Source organism: Culex pipiens, chromosome 1, assembly GCF_016801865.2.
Source record: "Culex pipiens pallens isolate TS chromosome 1, TS_CPP_V2, whole genome shotgun sequence".
NCBI classification, from domain to species: Eukaryota; Metazoa; Arthropoda; class Insecta; order Diptera; family Culicidae; genus Culex; species Culex pipiens.
Genome location: NC_068937.1, coordinates 11,587,621 through 11,610,758, shown reverse-complemented (window position 1 = coordinate 11,610,758; position 23,138 = coordinate 11,587,621). Strand labels below are relative to the sequence as shown.

The following is a 23,138-nucleotide window of genomic DNA, read 5'->3' as shown; positions in this document are numbered from 1 at the left end:
TGACAAAATTGACAAAATTGACAAAATTGACAAAATTGACAAAATTGACAAAATTGACAAAATTGACAAAATTGACAAAATTGACAAAATTGACAAAATTGACAAAATTGACAAAATTGACAAAATTGACAAAATTGACAAAATTGACAAAATTGACAAAATTGACAAAATTGACAAAATTGACAAAATTGACAAATTGACAAAATTGACAAAATTGACAAAATTGACAAAATTGACAAAATTGACAAAATTGACAAAATTGACAAAATTGACAAAATTGACAAAATTGACAAAATTGACAAAATTGACAAAATTGACAAAATTGACAAAATTGACAAAATTGACAAAATTGACAAAATTGACAAAATTGACAAAATTGACAAAATTGACAAAATTGACAAAATTGACAAAATTGACAAAATTGACAAAATTGACAAAATTGACAAAATTGACAAAATTGACAAAATTGACAAAATTGACAAAATTGACAAAATTGACAAAATTGACAAAATTGACAAAATTGACAAAATTGACAAAATTGACAAAATTGACAAAATTGACAAAATTGACAAAATTGACAAAATTGACAAAATTGACAAAATTGACAAAATTGACAAAATTGACAAAATTGACAAAATTGACAAAATTGACAAAATTGACAAAATTGACAAAATTGACAAAATTGACAAAATTGACAAAATTGACAAAATTGACAAAATTGACAAAATTGACAAAATTGACAAAATTGACAAAATTGACAAAATTGACAAAATTGACAAAATTGACAAAATTGACAAAATTGACAAAATTGACAAAATTGACAAAATTGACAAAATTGTCAAAATTGACAAAATTGACAAAATTGACAAAATTGACAAAATTGACAAAATTGACAAAATTGACAAAATTGGCAAAATTGACAAAATTAACAAAATTAACAAAATTGACAAATTGACAAATTGACAAAATTGACAAAATTGACAAAATTGACAAAATTGACAAAATTGACAAAATTGACAAAATTGACAAAATTGACAAAATTGACAAAATTGACAAAATTGACAAAATTGACAAAATTGACAAAATTGACAAATTGACAAAATTGACAAAATTGACAAAATTGACAAAATTGACAAAATTGACAAAATTGACAAAATTGACAAAATTGACAAAATTGACAAAATTGACAAAATTGACAAAATTGACAAAATTGACAAAATTGACAAAATTGACAAAATTGACAAAATTGACAAAATTGACAAAATTGACAAAATTGACAAAATTGACAAAATTGACAAAATTGACAAAATTGACAAAATTGACAAAATTGACAAAATTGACAAAATTGACAAAATTGACAAATTGACAAAATTGACAAAATTGACAAAATTGACAAAATTGACAAAATTGACAAAATTGACAAAATTGACAAAATTGACAAATTGACAAAATTGACAAAATTGACAAAATTGACAAAATTGACAAAATTGACAAAATTGACAAAATTGACAAAATTGACAAAATTGACAAAATTGACAAAATTGACAAAATTGACAAAATTGACAAAATTGACAAAATTGACAAAATTGACAAAATTGACAAAATTGACAAAATTGACAAAATTGACAAAATTGACAAAATTGACAAAATTGACAAAATTGACAAATTGACAAAATTGACAAAATTGACAAAATTGACAAAATTGACAAAATTGACAAAATTGACAAAATTGACAAAATTGACAAAATTGACAAAATTGACAAAATTGACAAAATTGACAAAATTGACAAAATTGACAAAATTGACAAAATTGACAAAATTGACAAAATTGACAAAATTAACAAAATTGACAAATTGACAAATTGACAAAATTGACAAAATTGACAAAATTGACAAAATTGACAAAATTGACAAAATTGACAAAATTGACAAAATTGACAAAATTGACAAAATTGACAAAATTGACAAAATTGACAAAATTGACAAAATTGACAAAATTGACAAAATTGACAAAATTGACAAAATTGACAAAATTGACAAAATTGACAAAATTGACAAAATTGACAAAATTGACAAAATTGACAAAATTGACAAAATTGACAAAATTGACAAAATTGACAAAATTGACAAAATTGACAAAATTGACAAAATTGACAAATTGACAAAATTGACAAAATTGACAAAATTGACAAAATTGACAAAATTGACAAAATTGACAAAATTGACAAAATTGACAAAATTGACAAAATTGACAAAATTGACAAAATTGACAAAATTGACAAAATTGACAAAATTGACAAAATTGACAAAATTGACAAAATTGACAAAATTGACAAAATTGACAAAATTGACAAAATTGACAAAATTGACAAAATTGACAAAATTGACAAAATTGACAAAATTGACAAAATTGACAAAATTGACAAAATTGACAAAATTGACAAAATTGACAAAATTGACAAAATTGACAAAATTGACAAATTGACAAAATTGACAAAATTGACAAATTGACAAAATTGACAAATTGACAAAATTGACAAAATTGACAAAATTGACAAAATTGACAAAATTGACAAAATTGACAAAATTGACAAAATTGACAAAATTGACAAAATTGACAAATTGACAAAATTGACAAAATTGACAAAATTGACAAAATTGACAAAATTGACAAAATTGACAAAATTGACAAAATTGACAAAATTGACAAAATTGACAAAATTGACAAAATTGACAAAATTGACAAAATTGACAAAATTGACAAAATTGACAAAATTGACAAATTGACAAAATTGACAAAATTGACAAAATTGACAAAATTGACAAAATTGACAAAATTGACAAAATTGACAAAATTGACAAAATTGACAAAATTGACAAAATTGACAAAATTGACAAAATTGACAAAATTGACAAAATTGACAAAATTGACAAATTGACAAAATTGACAAAATTGACAAAATTGACAAAATTGACAAAATTGACAAAATTGACAAAATTGACAAAATTGACAAAATTGACAAAATTGACAAAATTGACAAAATTGACAAAATTGACAAAATTGACAAAATTGACAAAATTGACAAAATTGACAAAATTGACAAAATTGACAAAATTGACAAAATTGACAAAATTGACAAAATTGACAAAATTGACAAAATTGACAAAATTGACAAAATTGACAAAATTGACAAAATTGACAAAATTGACAAAATTGACAAAATTGACAAAATTGACAAAATTGACAAAATTGACAAAATTGACAAAATTGACAAAATTGACAAAATTGACAAAATTGACAAAATTGACAAAATTGACAAAATTGACAAAATTGACAAAATTGACAAAATTGACAAAATTGACAAAATTGACAAAATTGACAAAATTGACAAAATTGACAAAATTGACAAAATTGACAAAATTGACAAAATTGACAAAATTGACAAAATTGACAAAATTGACAAAATTGACAAAATTGACAAAATTGACAAAATTGACAAAATTGACAAAATTGACAAAATTGACAAAATTGACAAAATTGACAAAATTGACAAATTGACAAAATTGACAAAATTGACAAAATTGACAAAATTGACAAAATTGACAAAATTGACAAAATTGACAAAATTGACAAAATTGACAAAATTGACAAAATTGACAAAATTGACAAAATTGACAAAATTGACAAAATTGACAAAATTGACAAAATTGACAAAATTGACAAAATTGACAAAATTGACAAAATTGACAAAATTGACAAAATTGACAAAATTGACAAAATTGACAAAATTGACAAAATTGACAAATTGACAAAATTGACAAAATTGACAAAATTGACAAAATTGACAAAATTGACAAAATTGACAAAATTGACAAAATTGACAAAATTGACAAAATTGACAAAATTGACAAAATTGACAAAATTGACAAAATTGACAAAATTGACAAATTGACAAAATTGACAAAATTGACAAAATTGACAAATTGACAAAATTGACAAAATTGACAAAATTCGACAAAATTCGACAAAATTGACAAAATTCGACAAAATTGACAAAATTGACAAAATTGACAAAATTGACAAAATTGACAAAATTGACAAAATTGACAAAATTGACAAAATTGACAAAATTGACAAAATTGACAAAATTGACAAAATTGACAAAATTGACAAAATTGACAAAATTGACAAAATTGACAAAATTAATGACAGAAAGAAAAATATCGTTTATTTTTTTGAATAACCAAATTTTCTCAATCAATTTTATTTTCTCAAATTTTGCTCATTTAAAATGGTATTCAACTGCCACAAATTTGTTTTTCGATGCCAGTTCGGTTCACATTTGAGTGGCTTTCAAGAGCTTTTCCCTTTTTCATGTTTTTATTTCAATTTTATTTTTATTTCAACTCTGCACTTTTGTTTGCTGGTGAAAACGATGCGCCCGCCTGCCATAAAGGTTAACGCAAACTGGCAATCACGAGGTTTTCACGCCGTAAAGTGAGGAGGGGTGCGATTTTTCTGTTTGTGTGCTAATGGACATGAGTGTGGTTGTGTGAAAGCAATTGGGTCGTTAATGTCGTTGTGCAAAGAAGGAGGCTTTTATTGAGGAAAATTGAGGAACAAAAATGGAAATCAGACTTTTTGGAATTAAAAAAATTAATAATTTTCACCACAAGACTAAATTTTAATAAACATAAACACAACCCAAAAAATCAACCGAAAATTGCTCAACCAAATCGGGCTCAATCAAATCTCCTCCATTCATTCAATCTGATTCCTGCTATTAGGCATTGTTTTCCCTCCCATGAAAGAAACAAAACTCACTGAATCATAAATAAGCCAAAGAAGCTCCACAGCAGCAGCAGCTTAAGCAAGCTAGTCAGGCAAAGTTTAAAAATACATAAAACAATCCACCTTAATCGCCATTCACAACACCTTCAAAAAGAAAAAAAAAGTTAAAAGGAGAAGGTGGGAAAATTCTCTCCCCCTCCTGAAAAGAAGGAAAAATCGCTGGAGCATTTTCGAAATTGCACCTGCTGCTGCCGCTGGTTGGCATCACATACATGTTTCAAGCGATAAAGTTAACGAAAAAAAGACAAGAATCCCATCGTCTGACCTTTGAAAAGTTTACACATCATCGCGGCTCAATTTTTGGGAAAATGGGGCGAGTTTTTTCCCCAAAACTTTTGTCTCAGCTGGATGTTCTGGAAGTGATCCAGGTCCGCTCCCGAGGGGGACATCGTTTTGCTAATTTATGGGAAAAACTTTTGATGGGGATTAGGAGCACGGTGGGAAATTATTAATGCAGTTTATTCGGTTTTTGTTGGTATTTTGTTGACTTGGTCAATTTTGTCAATTTTGTCAATTTTGTCAATTTTGTCAATTTTGTCAATATTGTCAATTTTGTCAATTTTGTCAATTTTGTCAATTTTGTCAATTTTGTCAATTTTGTCAATTTTGTCAATTTTGTGAATTTTGTCAATTTTGTCAATTTTGTCAATTTTGTCAATTTTGTCAATTTTGTCAATTTTGTCAATTTTGTGAATTTTGTCAATTTTGTCAATTTTGTCAATTTTGTCAATTTTGTCAATTTTGTCAATTTTGTCAATTTTGTCAATTTTGTCAATTTTGTCAATTTTGTCAATTTTGTCAATTTTGTCAATTTTGTCAATTTTGTCAATTTTGTCAATTTTGTCAATTTTGTCAATTTTGTCAATTTTGTCAATTTTGTCAATTTTGTCAATTTTGTCAATTTTGTCAATTTTGTCAATTTCGTCAATTTTGTCAATTTTGTCAATTTTGTCAATTTTGTCAATTTTGTCAATTTTGTCAATTTTGTCAATTTTGTCAATTTTGTCAATTTTGTCAATTTTGTCAATTTTGTCAATTTTGTCAATTTTGTCAATTTTGTCAATTTTGTCAATTTTGTCAATTTTGTCAATTTTGTCAATTTTGTCAATTTTGTCAATTTTGTCAATTTTGTCAATTTTGTCAATTTTGTCAATTTTGTCAATTTTGTCAATTTTGTCAATTTTGTCAATTTTGTCAATTTTGTCAATTTTGTCAATTTTGTCAATTTCGTCAATTTCGTCAATTTTGTCAATTTTGTCAATTTTGTCAATTTTGTCAATTTTGTCAATTTTGTCAATTTTGTCAATTTTGTCAATTTTGTCAATTTTGTCAATTTTGTCAATTTTGTCAATTTTGTCAATTTTGTCAATTTTGTCAATTTTGTCAATTTTGTCAATTTTGTCAATTTTGTCAATTTTGTCAATTTTGTCAATTTTGTCAATTTTGTCAATTTTGTCAATTTTGTCAATTTTGTCAATTTTGTCAATTTTGTCAATTTTGTCAATTTTGTCAATTTTGTCAATTTTGTCAATTTTGTCAATTTTGTCAATTTTGTCATTTTTTTTTAATTTTTGTGAGATTTTGTGTAGTTTTGTGTGATTTTTGTGTGATTTTGTGTGATTTTGTGTGATTTTGTGCGATTTTGTGTGATTGTGTGCGATTTGGTGTGATTTGGTGTGATTTTGTGTGATTTTGTGCGATTTTGTGTGATTTTGTGTGATTTTGTGTGATTTTGTGTGATTTTGTGTGATTTTGTGTGATTTTGTGTGATTTTGTGTGAGTTTGTGTGGTTTTGTGTGATTTTGTGTGATTTTTTGTGATTTTGTGCGAGTTTGTGTGGTTTTGTGTGATTTTGTGTGAGTTTGTGTGATTTTGTGTGTTTTTGTGTGATTTTGTGTGATTTTGTGTTATTTTGTGTTATTTTGTGTGATTTTGTGTGAGTTTGTGCGATTTTGTGTGTTTTTGTGTGATTTTGTGTGATTTTGTGTTATTTTGTGTTATTTTGTGTTATTTTGTGTGATTTTGTGCGATTTTGTGTGATTTTGTGTGATTTTGTGTTATTTTGTGTGATTTTGTGTTATTTTGTGTGATTTTGTGTGATTTGTTGATTTTGTTGAAGGATTTACTATCCTATTTCAACTACTAGAAAATATTGTAATTTCACAGTTTCAAGACATTTTGTCTGTGAAGTTGCCATCGCTCGTTAACGATTCTGTTCTTTTAAGGTTTTCAAATGCAGTTAAATGAAATAAGGCGGAAAATATCAAAAACGATTTGCCTTAATTTTTTCTCAGCTCTGGTCCTACCCCAAAATGTCCCACATGTATACGTTTCGGCTGTCCTTTTTTCCCCAAGAAACGACACCACATCGTCTTCACGCCAAAAGACAATTACTAAGCTCGAAGGCTTACAATCTCGAGCTTCTTCCAGTTGCAGCACAACCCCTTAGTTTGGTGGAACGCTTTATCTAGCGGAAATTTGGCCCGGCTCCAAATGACGTGACCCAACTTTCCAGGGATTTCTCCGGTCTCTGGACAAAGACAATTTGGGCCACCACGACACGACCAGATCGTCGTCGTCGTCGTCCAGAAAAACAAAGTTTTGTCAAGTGAGGAGGGGCTGAATTGAAAGAGAGAGAGAAAAAATGGACAAGAAATTCTGGTTCTGGTTCCGGCAGGTAATTGTGATAACGAGTTTCGGTATTTATGGCCGATTCCGGGCTGGCGATAGTCAGTGTGTGTGTGTGTAACGTCAGTTGGTAATAAGTTATGCCAGCTGGTTGCGTCCAAGAGCTGGTTGAAAGTGAGGTTTGAGTCTTATCTGGGAAACTATTGCCGACTGTCACGGCAGCTGGTCGTTTTTGGCCAACCCAATCTGGAGGCACAATTAATCTTTGTTGCTTGTAGCAAACGCCTCGATCTTGGCAGAAATTGCATGGCAGCTGACAGTTGTTGATGGAATCTGAACATTGTCCATTTTGTTCTAATTTTTTGTTTGTTTTATTCAAAATTCCTAAAAATATTGACTATACTTGTTATAAAATAAACTTTTTATTGCTCAAGTCCTTCCCCAAAATACTTCCACATTATCCATCACAACAAAAGCCATCATCTTTTACGACTTGCGAAATCCACCCAAAAAAAGAAGGCGAAAAGAATGATTCCTTAGCTTTTCTAGGATCCTTCAGCGCAGACCTCATCGTTTCACTCGATTGAACGTGCAGTGCATGATCTTCGTAATACCTACTACTACTACTACACACACAAACACACATTACATCCCCAACACAACACAACAGCTCACAGCATGCCATGGCTTTGACTGGAGGACTGACTTTTCCGCTACGCTATTATTTGCCCTTTTCCTCGAAAAACGTAGCATGCCATGGGATGATTCAATTTCGTGCATTACGTTCGTGTGTGTGTGTGTGTGCTCTAACGAAATTTCACATAACACACCAAAAGGGGACTTGTCATAAATAAAATATATCAAAAATATTTCTTTTTTTACATTTGAAATGTCAAAAAACGATAAAATTGATTAAAAACACTTTAATGTTAGAAAAAAACTGTAACTTTTTCTCAGTGTTTCCAACTCTTCCAGTACACACTGACAATCATCGCGCCATTTGGTTTTCCTTTTCTTTTTTTTTTTTTGCTGCACTAAACGTCATTCTGACTTGGAGAGCACACTAGATCTAGCTCTGGAGGAATCCTCTGCGACAAATTGTCCTAGAGTTGGAAGAACATCGCCGAGATGGTGCCTAAGATGCGATGAATTCTGGCAAGCGTTTTTGTTCAGTGTGGGGTTCAGCGAGCATGTGATTTCACTCTCACGAGCTTTTCTAATCTGAATTTTGTGGAGGATTTTTGTTCTTCATTTCTTTATTTGATTCAAACTTTAAGGGATTAAAAAATGGAGTAAATTTGGAAGGTTGAATATTACTTCTTTTATGATGTAATTTTACCTCAATTTTAACTGGAAAAGTTACATTACACAAATTTTTAAGAAGTAAAATTACACATTTTTTCTGACATAAAAGAAGTACCCCATGCCAGATGTGATATTACCATGATTTATTTTTTTGACTGTGACATTTTTGTCATTGGCTCACCCATACCAGTCTCCATACAAATTTTGGCAGCTGTTCGTACAAATATGGTTATTAAATATTCGATAATTGTAACTTTTGAAGGAATTTTCTGTTCATATTGATGTTTATTGAGGAACGAAAATTTGCCGTTTTTTATTATTATTTTTTTTACTTAAATTCAATTTCTCAAAATTTGTATGTTTTGATAAGTGCGTCCATCCCGGGAATTCCTGGGACAAAATTAACGGGATTTTTTGGTTTTCCCGAATTCTAAAAAAAATGTTTTCCGGAAATGTCAGAAATAAGTATTTCACAAAATTAAACTTTCTATTTGGCATATATCAGCATTAACTTGGCCAATTACGGAAAATTGATAAAATTTTAGTTTACGGATCAGCCTATCTCTTAAGATATTTTCTTTGTAAATTTATATATCTTTAAAAAGAGTGGGATTTGTATTTACAATGATTTTGAACTTGAAACAAACGTATCATATTCGATATTTTTTCCTCAAAAACCGGTATCTGAGGCAAATAAAAACAACACAGTCAAAAATTTTTGTTAATATTACATCTGGGAAGGGATACATCTTTTATGTCAGAAAAAAAATGTGTAATTTTACCACTTTTCTGGTGTAATGCCACTTTTTCAGTCTAATTTGAAATCTAAATAATTAAAGCAGCAGCTGAAGCCAATTTGTTTGCAAAATGGTTTGATTTTTTTCATTGATGTCGGTTAAAATGGCAACAGAACAAAACAATGAGAAGATCGATTTTTAAAATTATTACTCTAAAATCTCCGGTCCCTATTTAGACTGTCGTTATTATAATATTTTTTCATATCAAACTTGAAACTTATCTCATATTCAAAATTGAAATTAAAAATTTTATTGGAAACTGTTTCTTTTTTTACATTTTCAAATACATTTACAAATATCTCAGCAACTTATGGTCCAATTTTCAATGTTAAAAATGAAGCATTTGTGAAAAGCAAGACAAGCAGTTTTGTCAATTTTGTCAATTTTGTCAATTTTGTCAATGTTGTCAATTTTGTCAATTTTGTCAATTTTGTCAATTTTGTCACTTTTGTCACTTTTGTCAATTTTGTCAATTTTGTCAATTTGGCTGATTTTGTCAATATTTTCAATTTTGTCAATTTTGTCAATTTTGTCAATTTTGTCAATTTTGTCACATTTTGTCACATTTGTCAATTTTGTCAATTTTGTCAATTTTGTCAATTTGGCTGATTTTTTTGATATTGTTGATATTGTTGATTTTGTTGATTTTGTTGATTTTGTTGATTTTGTTGATTTTGTTGATTTTGTTGATTTTGTTGATTTTGTTGATTTTGTTGATTTTGTTGATTTTGTTGATTTTGTTGATTTTGTTGATTTTGTTGATTTTGTTGATTTTGTTGATTTTGTTGATTTTGTTGATTTTGTTGATTTTGTTGATTTTGTTGATTTTGTTGATTTTGTTGATTTTGTTGATTTTGTTGATTTTGTTGATTTTGTTGATTTTGTTGATTTTGTTGATTTTGTTGATTTTGTTGATTTTGTTGATTTTGTTGATTTTGTTGATTTTGTTGATTTTGTTGATTTTGTTGATTTTGTTGATTTTGTTGATTTTGTTGATTTTGTTGATATTGTTGATATTGTTGATTTTGTTGATTTTGTTGATTTTGTCAATTTTGTTGATTTTGTTGAATTTTATTCAAAGCTTAAAATGATGTTTTCAACGTCATTGCAACTTCCGGGGTTGGCATCCAGCACCCAAAATCCACATTCCGACCACTACCCACTTATAAATATTTATTTTTGCCTCCTTTTCCCACCACCCTTAAAAAGCGAGATCCAGTCGCTGACGGAGCAAATCCTTTGATTTTGTGATCGTTTTTTTTTCGTCAATTTCAATCCCTAAAAAAAGGTCGATTCTATCTAAACTTCCGGGAATGAAACGTCCTACGAGAAATGGACTTTGCGGAACTTAGACGTCTTGTTTAAACAATAATATTGAAATTTCAAGATTAGTTTTTCCCAAAATTTGAAATAAATTTCCACAGCTGTTTCCATCTGAATTTGATCAACAAAGCCAAAAAAATAACTCTAAAAGTTGAAATCAGAACCGAAATCGACTTGCCAAATGGAAACATCATCCTCAAACCAAAAAAAAAAAAGAGTGAAAACACACACAAAAAAGTGCTTTCTTTCATCTGCTTTCAATACCTCCCCGTTTTTCGGTTCAACTAAGAACATCCTTTCTCCCCCCTTCTCTAAATCCCGCAATGCAACGAGAGCATTAAAATGTGGTTTTCCATCCCCCCCACCTCTCCTACTGTTACCATTTCCGGCTAAGCTTTTTGAAAGAAAAAAAAAACGGTTCTGCCCACCTGCCCAAATGCTGCTGGTTGCTTGCTGCTGCTGCTTTGAGAGAAACATAAAAAATAAAGAATAAAACAAAACCACCGAAAAATAAAGAGATTTGATGCTTGGTTTGAGCTTTCTTCTTTTATTTTTTGCTTTTTTCGGGGGGAGCACACCACAAATCGACGCCGGAGAGCGAACAGAGCTGGGTGGTGAAAAATGAGGATACAGCAACGGGAAATGTGGCACTTCCGGTTTCCGGGGGTCGACGCCATCGTCGACGTTGTGTTTTCCGTGCGACCGGGTTAAATGTGGGCACCGCCCGTATTGGGTGGCGTTCGAATTTGTAGGATTTTGTTTTGGTTTGTTCCAACTCGCTTTAAGTTTGGTTTAAGATTTCAGTTTGGTTTTAAGTAATTTAATATTCAAAAAATTTCTAAATGTAAAAATGACAAAAAAATACAATAAAATCCAAAATTTTATCCCTTATATTTATTTTTTGCAATTCCGTCGTGAAACTACTTACTTTTCCTGTCATTCTTGAACGACGAAATAGCCTACTTTTCTGTACCAAAAATAACAGAATCGAATAGCATCACTTTTCAAAATAAATGCTGAAAAGTTCTACTTTTCAGCACTGAAATGGGTGCTTTAAAGTTGAACTTTTCAGCACTTGTTTCGAAAAGTAACACTTTTCAACATTATTTCGATTCAAACGATTTATTGACAAAATACATGAAAATTTGACATAAAATTTCACTCAATGGGTGTTTTTCGGAATTGCAAAAAATGTTGTATGGAACTCGTTGCAAAACTTGATTTTTTCAGCACTCTTCGTATTTATCCAACTTGGTAAACCTCGTTGGATAAATGTACGACTCGTGCTGAAAAAATCCTCTTTTTGCAACTTGTTGCATAAACTAGTATTATAAAGGAGTTTAAAAAAATATGATTTTCAAATTTCATGCTTTATTTTCAACATTTTGATAAAAACCGTATCCCAAAATTCTTTGTACAGTACCACAGTTATGCCATTGCAAAAAACTTTCAAAATACCAATAAATCAGTTAAAATAAAGCCCAAAAATTTCCAATTTGACAAAAACTTAACGTTGTGCAATGTAATTTTTATTTTTTATAAATTTGGTAAATTTTTTTCAACAAAAAATATTATGTTTAACAAAAAAAAATTGTTAATAGTAGTTTATGCAACAAGTTGCAAAAAGAGGATTTTTTCAGCACGAGTCGTACATTTATCCAACGAGGTTCACCGAGTTGGATAAATACGAAGAGTGCTGAAAAAATCAAGTTTTGCAACGAGTTCCATACAACATTTTTTGCAATTCCGAAAAACACCCATTGAGTGAAATTTTAAGTCAAATTTTCATGTATTTTGTAAATAAATCGTTTAAATCAAAAAAATGTTGAAAAGTGTTACTTTTCAAAACAAGTGCTGAAAAGTTCAACTTTAAAGCACCCATTTCAGTGCTGAAAAGTAGAACTTTTCAGCATTTATTTTGAAAAGTGTTTCTATTCGATTCTGTTATTTTTGGTACAGAAAAGTAGGCTATTTCGTCGTTCAAGAATGACAGGAAAAGTAAGTAGTTTCACGACGGAATTGCAAAAAAATTGTTTTGGCTAAATCAGGTGTTTTAAAATAAGTTGAAAATCGCCTTATTCCAAAAACTTTTTTTTTATTTGATTCCGACTTTTTTTTATAAGGTTGGTACAAATTTTATTTAATGTTTTTGTCATCCCCTCCCCCTCCCCCCCTTTCTCAAAATTATCCCGCAAAATCAAGGAGCAAAAAATATTTTATCAAAAAACTTTGAAATTTTAATGTAAATTTAAAGGAAATCTGCTGAAATCATTTTAAATGCATTCTCAAATATTTAGCATGTTTGGGTTGATTAAAAAATATTTTGAATTTTTGTAAATTTTCGATGAGTTATCACAAAAAGTTTTTTTTTTCGCTAAAATTTTTGTTTTCGTTAAATCTAACTTTTTTTCAATGATTGCAAAACAACTTAACTAGTGCAAAATACACTTTAAAACACTTTTTTTAATCTAATGTTGAGACTATGGCTTGTTATTTCAAATTTTATATTTTTTTATTTTATTGGGACAAAAACTATGAAAAATATTTGCGTTGGCCTAATTAAATGACAAAATTTAAAATTTTGTTCATTTTGCAGCAAAAATCACTTTGGTAGATGAGCCTAAATAAACAAAAAACAGTTTTAAAAAAATACAGCAAAAATCTTCAATTGAACATGCAAAGCAACGTTTCAATTCATCGCACAGTGGGAAAAATCGAGGCAAAAAACGGATTTAATTGATGCCGGTGAATTAGAACTTTCAACCAAGACTTTTCTTATTAGCAATTCTTTGACCGATTTCGAACATTTTTATTTTTTGTATTTTTTGATTTCGCTCAAACTTTGTGACCAGATTAGCCATTTTGTGTGATTGGTTCACCCGCAAAAGTCGCCATACATTTTTTTGCAGCTGTCCATACAATATTCAAACAGCTGTAACTATTGAGCAAATTTTCTGATCAATTCGGTGTCTTCGGCAAAATTGTAGGTATTGTTGAGGACTATTGAGAAAAAAATGGGTCACGGAAAAAAAATGCGATTTTTTAATTAACTTTTTTTTCACATAAACTCAATAACCCAAAAAACGTATTTTTTGATTTTCGAGATTTTTTATATGTTTTGAGGGACAAAAAAGCCGCAACTTTTGAGCCATAGAGAAGTATGGTCAAGAAATCTGCCGCCGAGTTATGATTTTTTGAAAAAAAAATTGATTCTGGGAAAAAATCGAAATTTAAAAAAAAAATTTGACCAAATTTTTGATGTAAAATTGATTTTGCAATCGAAAAGTATTTACGATTTTTGGATAAAGAGCTCCGTTTTCAAGATATAGCCACCAAAAGTTTTATTTTAGCGAAATATTTGCAGTTTTTCGACTTTAAAAAATGTTTTTTGAAAAGTTCAGAAAATGGTCTATAAAATTGTCTAAAAGACATTGAAGATTGGACCTCTGGTTGCTGGGATACAGCGCGCATCGGTTCACCATGCAACAAAATGAGGATAAAGTTGCTCAAATTAAAATCAAAGCTTTACTTTTTGCATCGAAATTTTGCTGAAGTTTCATAATTTTGCCCCAAAAAAAAACTCAAATCATTGCAATTTTGTTCTTTTTTAAAACCTGATTTTGATCAAATCAAACACCTCAAGTTATTACCTTATTTTTTTACAGAAAATATTTAAACATTTTTTACTGCAGTTACTGGAATATTTCAATTTCAATCAGTTTTATTTAATTTTCTAGAAATTTTGAAATTATGGAATTGTTTACTAAGTTAAACCTTTCTGAATTGTTTAATTATGATGTTTTTTCAATTAAAAAATATGTTTAAAAAACCAACCGTTCGTTCTTCTCAATCTTCCAATTACTTAAAAACTTTACGAGTAATTTTTGTTTAAAAATAAATAAGATAAATAAATAAATAAATTTAAAATAATTCTATCCATCGTTTTCATACTAATTTTAAATGAAGGTGCTTAATATTTCTACCACACTGAAAAAAATATTCTATTTTCAGGCATATTATCGAGATTGAAAACTCAATTCTGTCGTATATTGCCAAAACCTCTGTTTTTTAAATCATTTTTATTTTCAAATCCGCTGTATCTTCACAAGGATTGGACAAAGGACATTGCATGTATTGGTCAACATCGAGACTTTTATATAAAATTATCTGGGGAATTGATTCTAACTATCGGTTTTTGAAAATTTTGACGTTTAGACCACTTTTCAAAAAAACAGTTTTAGTAAATAATTTTTGGATTTTTAGGGGAGAGACATACCATACCATTTTTCGTGAATCTTTTTGTAACATCTTAGGCTATTTCCTCAAAAATATTGAATGGAAAAAAATCGTGCAATCACCTTAAAATTTATTTTTTAAACTTAAAAATCTCATAGAAGTTGTGTGTATTTTTCTATCAGTGTAATTTTTTTTTCAGAAAGCCCGTCCAATTTTCTACAAGTTTGTTTTAAACCATTTTTTGATACGATGCAATGGCTTTGAGATACAATTATTTTTGAATTGCAAAATACAAAAATATTTTAAAAACTTACGCCTTTCTCAAATGTAATTGTCGAGTACGATTGGCTCCATATACACAAAAATGGCTTATAAATGCCTAGGATAACATGTCTACAAAGTTTCATTGAAATCGGAGAAGGTCGGTTACAAAAGTACCAGAAAAATTCTTGATTTGAGCAATCATCAGAAATATCTCCAAACAATTTTATAGAATTGCACATTAAACAATTTATTCCTTGTTTTGTTTAGAAAATAAATTATATCTTTTTTTGTTTAGAAATATTGGCAACACTGTTGTATAAAATGAACGTTTCATGTGTCTAATATAAAATTATGTTGGAAGTGATGTCAAATTAAAAAGAAACACGATTAAAAAAAACATCATAAAAGGTAAAGTTTTAAATGTTTACTCTTTTCACCAAAATTTTTCAATTTTCAAATGTAAGGATTGGAAATTATTATCTGAATATTGAAGGCAAATTTGTTAACACTCAGCAAAATTCAATTACTGTTTTTTTTTCTCTCTCAGTGGATGAATGTTTTAAACCTTAAGTTCACTCTTCGTACCGAATCAAATTGAGAGGAAGTTCTTCAATCTTTTAAAAAGAAAACTTTTTCATTGGATGGTCAATTTAAGGTATGAAATTTGAAGGAAAAATGTAAAAAAAAACTATTGGGGTTTTTTCACTAATACTTGTTTGTTCCCACATTTTTACTGTGTATAAAGCGTAAAAATACAGCAATAAAATTCGTCCCATCATCAAATAATGTCCACACATACACCCTTTCGCCACAAGCATTGACGACCGTGGGAAAATTCAGAAAGAAAGCGTCGAGAAGATCTTCTCCAAACTTCCCCCCTCACGTGGGAAAACAATTTTCCTTTCGACACATGCTCAAACAAGCCGCTTCCCCCATCTTTCCGTCAAAAGACAGAGGGGAAAAAGTCTTAAGGTGAGGTTCCCCACCTTTCCCGACCACGTGTTCGACAGACACGCCGACAGAACAGACTTTCCCAGAAATCGACAAATTGATCTCAAGGTTGACGGGGTTTTTTTCTTGAAAGATGGCAGCACTGCACTGCACGCCTGTTGTTGACAGGTTCACCAATAGGAAGGGGTCGTTAAGGTGCAAGTCAACGGAGTTAAGGGTCGACGTTTTGATTGATTTGCGTGCTTTTCGAGGTGTGTGTGTTAGTGGGAGGTGATAAAAATCTCATTAATTAGGGTTGATTGGGTGGTTTCTGTGGTTTGATGGTTCACTAGAGGGGGGACAAACCACAAAGTTGGTGTAATTGAAATTGCCAGTTGGTGCGATAATTTGATTGGAAGTAGTTAGAAGCTAAGTTGACCCGTGAAGCTAGTCGGGGTGGAAATGTTGTTCATGTTTTTGCAGTTTTATATATTTTTTTCAACATTAAATGGCAGTTATTAAGTGAATAGGTTTTCTTTTTTAATTTCCATAACCACATCATAAAATTGCAAATTGATTTTTAAACAGTTACTAATGATTTATGACTATCATAATTATTTGTGCCACACAAAAAAGCAACACCGTCATATCGCCAAACCATGATTTATAACCTCAAAACCTTTTCAATGGCTTATAATTTGCCCCATCGTAAAAATCACCACAACCATTTAGTTCGAAAGTGACCCCCCGTTGGGACGAGGGGTAGGTCAATTCAATTAGCTCTCCCCCCGTGCCTTTAATAGGTACTCCAACTGACTGGAAATGCGTTTTGATGGCACTCATATCGCACTCGCTATCTCTGCCTTGATTTGTGGGTGGAGAAAAAAAAACCCCAGGTTCCATCACAGCCCATCAAAAATGTACATAAATTCTCACGGAAAACCGCCCCCCGTTTTTGTCACAGTAGGTGGACCCCACAGATGTAATAAAAAGTGAGTCCGGAAAAGTATATGTTTCGGAATGTGGGTGGTATCTCTTTTTTTGTGAGTGTCACCAAACGTAAAAGCTTGTTTTTCCTGTCATCATTACCATTCTGGCACCGGAACGATAAAATTTCAATTTCGATGCCCCGCCGACGCAAACATGTGGGCACAGTGGGAAAATATTTGATTTTTGTGGTCAAAATAATTTTCAAATGGAAAAATTCAAGATTTTGTTAAATTTAAGTAATTCAAAATAAATTTAAAAAAATCCAAATAAATTGAAAAAGTGAACATCCCTATTCTTAACTAAACAAAAACATCCACCCACAAAACAAGAAAAACCGCCCATCAACAACAAAGCAGAGAACTTCCGACAGGAACCATTTCCAAGTCAACAACAGAGAAAAAAACACGTAGAAAAAAAAGATGTTCTCAGAGGGCGGTCATGGCTTTTTATGAGTCAAACGCCCCCCGTGAACAGACCGGCTCCACTCCATGCAAGTATCAAATTTATGCTGATTTGCACCTTTTACGACAGTTGATGGGCACCCTCGTTGGTAGACCGCGAAGGAAACAAGATCGGAAAAAAATTATATGGGAACACTGTTGACTGAAAAAAACAAAACCGAAAAACATCTCTTCACAAAATCACACAAAATCACACAAAACCGCACGAAATCAAACAAAATCACACAAAGTCACAAAAAAATCACACAAAACCGCACGAAATCACACTAAATTGACAAAATCACACGAAATCAAACAAAAATCACAAATCACACAAAATTGTCAACATTTGCAAAATTGTCAAAATTGTCAAAATTGTCAAAATTGTAAAAATTGTAAAAATTGTCAAAATTGTCAAAATTGTCAAAATTGTCAAAATTGTCAAAATTGTCAAAATTGTCAAAATTGTCAAAATTGTCAAAATTGTCAAAATTGTCAAAATTGTCAACATTGTCAAAATTGTCAAAACTGTCAAAATTGTCAAAATTGTCAAAATTGTCAAAATTGTCAAAATTGTCAAAATTGTCAAAATTGTCAAAATTGTCAAAATTGTCAAAATTGTCAAAATTGTCAAAATTGTCAAAATTGTCAAAATTGTCAAAATTGTCAAAATTGTCAAAATTGTCAAAATTGTCAAAATTGTCAAAATTGTCAAAATTGTCAAAATTGTCAAAATTGTCAAAATTGTCAAAATTGTCAAAATTGTCAAAATTGACAAAATTGTCAAAATTGTCAAAATTGTCAAAATTGTCAAAATTGACAAAATTGTCAAAATTGTCAAAATTGTCAAAATTGTCAAAATTGTCAAAATTGTCAAAATTGTCAAAATTGACAAAATTGACAAAATTGACAAAATTGACAAAATTGACAAAATTGACAAAATTGACAAAATTGACAAAATTGACAAAATTGACAAAATTGACAAAATTGACAAAATTGACAAAATTGACAAAATTGACAAAATTGACAAAATTGACAAAATTGACAAAATTGACAAAATTGACAAAATTGACAAAATTGACAAAATTGACAAAATTGACAAAATTGACAAAATTGACAAAATTGACAAAATTGACAAAATTGACAAAATTGACAAAATTGACAAAATTGACAAAATTGACAAAATCGACAAAATTGACAAAATTGTCAAAATTGTCAAAATTGACAAAATTGACAAAATTGACAAAATTGACAAAATTGACAAAATTGACAAAATTGACAAAATTGACAAAATTGACAAAATTGACAAAATTGTCAAAATTGTCAAAATTGTCAAAATTGTCAAAATTGACAAAATTGTCAAAATTGTCAAAATTGTCAAAATTGTCAAAATTGTCAAAATTGTCAAAATTGTCAAAATTGTCAAAATTGACAAAATTGACAAAATTGACAAAATTGACAAAATTGACAAAATTGACAAAATTGTCAAAATTGGCGAAATCATGAAATTTTAGAAATTTAAGAAGATTTAAGTGAGCGTTCTTTTATTACGTAACGCAGTAGGGGGGGAGGGGGGTCGGAGGCCGTGTTACGCTCTATACAAAATTTTTAAAATTTGTATGGAAATTTTGATACGAGGGGGGGGGAGGGGGTCTAAAAGTCCGATTTTTTGCGTTACGTAATAAAAGAACGCTCCCTAAAAAATGCAAAAAATTCAAGAAATTCAAGAAATTTTTATAATTAAGAAATTCAAGAAATTCAAGCAATTCAAGAAATTCAAGAAATTCAAGAAATTCAAGAAATTCAAGAAATTCAAGAAATTCAAGAAATTCAAGAAATTCAAGATATTCATAAATTCAAGAAATTCAAGAAATTCAAGAAATTCAAGAAATTTTAGAAATTCCAGAAATTCAAGATATTCAAGAAAATAAAAAAATCAAGAAAGTCAAGTAATTCAAGAAATTCAAGAAATTCAAGAAATGCAAGAAATTCAAGAAATTCAAGAAATTCAAGAAATTCAAGAAATTCAAGAAATTCAAGAAATTCAAGAAATTCAAGAAATTTAAGAAATTCAAGATATTCAAGAAATTCAAGAAATTCAAGAAATTCAAGAAATTCAAGAAATTCAAGAAATTCAGGAAATTCAAGAAATTCAAGATTTTGTTTTTTGTTTCTTTTTTTAGGTTTTTTTTTTTTTTGTTTTTTACATACTTTCAAATTGCATTTATATTAAAATTTGACAAACGCAATAAAAAAAGGTCTTACTTTATACCTTTTCCACGCAAAATTCCATAATTTCTCCCCCTAGACCAATTAAACCGCCCATTCAGGGAAGTTGCCAACCCCAAAAACCGCTCATGTCGTGCCCAAATTAACCAAACTGTCAAACCAATAAAGAACTCTGGAACTCAACTTTCACACACCCCTTCCCCACAAACCGCTTACTGCAATATTATGTTGTTTTCACCCCTTTTCAGTGTTGCCAACCATGCGGGGGTCCAATAAACTATGTTTTGTCATTATTTGGAGCTGTTAAAAGTTTTTCCTTCTTTTGTGGTCTTCTGGGAAAAGTTGTAATAATAACTTTATTATGCCACAACAGGGCCAGACCTGATATTTATGACACCGCCCACTTATCACCAACCTTGGCCCTTTTAGTTTGTCGAACTTGTTTTCCCAAAAAAAACGAACAACGATCAACTATCACAAGTTGTGTGTGTATTTTACTTTCGGTGGGAAAAACTTTTTCCAGCCTCAGCTTCCATCGCTCCCAGCGGATCTATTAGCCTTTTATTATCGACAATTAGTGTCTGGCAACACTGCCGTTCCCCTCAAGAGTGAAACAACTTTTATTGCCTCACCTTAAAAAGTGTTCAAATTTTAACTAAATTTCTTCTTCTTCCTTTTCTTCCAGCGCGGACGAGGGCTTCGACGGGACGTACCCCACCAACGTGGTCGTCCGGAACAACGGGTCGTGTCTGTACGTTCCACCTGGCATCTTCAAGTCCACCTGCAAGATCGACATCACGTGGTTCCCGTTCGACGACCAGCGCTGCGAGATGAAGTTCGGCTCGTGGACGTACGACGGCTTTCAGGTGGGTGAATTTCAGGAAATTTTGTAAAAATGTTACAGTCAGTATTACCAATTTTTTTAAAAGGAGTTTAATGAAATTTTCTTTGCAAGAAAAACACAATTGAAAATATCGTTAACATTTATACTGCCTAAATGACTCCCTAAATTTGTAATCAAAACTATTATCTTGATTTACCACGCCAAATGTTCATAGCTCGACAAAAAAAAAACCACAAAAGCCCATAACTTCCACCATTCAACTGCCCAAAGCCAGCGAGCCCAAGCCAATTTGGCTTCCATTTCTAGGCCACTACATCATTTACAGCGCACAATAGACCTTCCCAACCCCCGCCGCGCGCAACTAAATCGCGTTTCTGTCTAAATTTTATGACCAATTGCTTGTCCACCTTCCCCACATTTCCCCTCCACGAATTCACCCCAGATTAGCATCAATTCGTGTTGGTGTTGGGCATTATTTTCCACCGCCCAACATCAATAATGATAAAACTCGGGCCATCGGGATCGGGGGGCAAAAACACTTCCTCCAACTCCTCTCAATTCACCATCATTCATGGGGGGGCGCGGGCGTGATCATCGCCCATCATGGGCTCTACTTCCCTCCTCGATGGTGGAAATTTGTTGTTGCTACATTTTCCGCTTTTTCCTGACGTCTGTGAGCTGCAAAATCTCCGCGGTGAAATAACAACCGAGGTTGGTCGTATTTCAAGGCGTTTTTTTTTAAGTTGGAAACGGAAAAATTACTTTTGGAAACGTCAATTTAAAAAAATTAAATCTTTTTTGATTTAATTTATTATAAAAAAACACTTAATAAATTTCAAAAATGTTCAACATTTTTTTCCGTGCACCTCCTCTCAACATGTTGACCATTCGCCGATGCATCGGTGTCCCAGTCCCCGTCCAGAGACCGTGTCCTGTCCAGGACACCCGAAAACTTGGGCTGCGCCAGGCCACAACAGTCGTGTAATGTATAATTTATATTTCGGCGGGATTATCCCCCCCTCAGTTCGTTGCAGGTCTGGTCTGGTCGATGATGTTTGTCGTTTCGCTCTTTGCGGAATTTTGCTGCTCCCAAAAAATAGTTCAACTTGGTCCTCGAACGCTGGTTGGTCTCCGCGAGGTTGTTTTCAAATTTACATGTTGACGCTGCCAAAGGTCAGCCCTTCAGCAAGAGTTGTTGTCGTCCCGGCACTGAAATCTGTGTCAATATGTAGCTTGCGGTTGATCCGTTTTGTGTTTTGAACTCAACTTGTCTCTTTGATTTTTTGGGCAGAAAAATCGAGGGGAGAAAGTGCATTGAATTGTTTGGTTCATTTCTCAACTTTCATTTCTCATTTCTCACTATTTATTTCTCAATTTTTACTTCTAACTTCTCACTTCTCAATTCTCAATTCTCAATTCTCAATTCTCAATTCTCAATTCTCAATTCTCAATTCTCAATTCTCAATTCTCAATTCTCAATTCTCAATTCTCAATTCTCAATTCTCAATTCTCAATTCTCAATTCTCAATTCTAAATTCTCAATTCTCAATTCTCAATTCTCAATTCTCAATTCTCAATTCTCAATTCTCAATTCTCAATTCTCAATTCTCAATTCTCAATCCTCTATTCTCAAATCCCAATTCTCAATTCTCAATTCTCAATTCTCAATTCTCAATTCTCAATTCTCAATCCTCAACTCTCAATTCTCCATTCTCCATTCTAAATTCTCGATTCTCAATTCTCAATTCTCAATTCTCAATTCTCAATTCTCAATTCTCAATTCTCAATTCTCAATTCTCAATTCTCAATCCTCTATTCTCAAATCCCAATTCTCAATTCTCAATTCTCAATTCTCAATTCTCAATCCTCAACTCTCAATTCTCCATTCTCCATTCTAAATTCTCGATTCTCAATTCTCAATTCTCAATTCTCAATTCTCAATTCTCAATTCTCAATTCTCAATTCTCAATTCTCAATTCCCAATTCTCAATCCTCAATTCTCAATTCTCCATTCTAAATTCTCGATCCTAATTTTCAATTTTCAATTTTCAATTTTCGATTTTCAATTCTCAATTTTCAATTCTAAATTTTTAATTCTCAATTTTCAATTCTAAATTTTCAATACTCATTTGTCTCCATTTGTCAATTGTCATTTGACTCTTGACTCTTGACTCTTGACTCTTGACTCTTGACTCTTGACTCTTGACTCTTGACTCTTGACTCTTGACTCTTGACTCTTGACTCTTGACTCTTGACTCTTGACTCTTGACTCTTGACTCTTGACTCTTGACTCTTGACTC

The 23,138-nt window shown here is 30.9% G+C and overlaps 1 protein-coding gene across 2 annotated transcripts in view; it reads left to right on the top strand.

Moving 5' to 3' along the window:
• LOC120431005 (neuronal acetylcholine receptor subunit alpha-7-like) overlaps positions 1-23,138 on the top strand; it is a 363,511-nt gene that overhangs the window by 245,629 nt on the left and 94,744 nt on the right. For both annotated transcript variants that reach the window (XM_039596164.2, XM_052708174.1), the window contains exon 5: positions 20,680-20,860. In XM_039596164.2, coding sequence (XP_039452098.2) covers positions 20,680-20,860 — 181 coding nt within the window. The remainder of the gene's footprint in view (positions 1-20,679; positions 20,861-23,138) is intronic.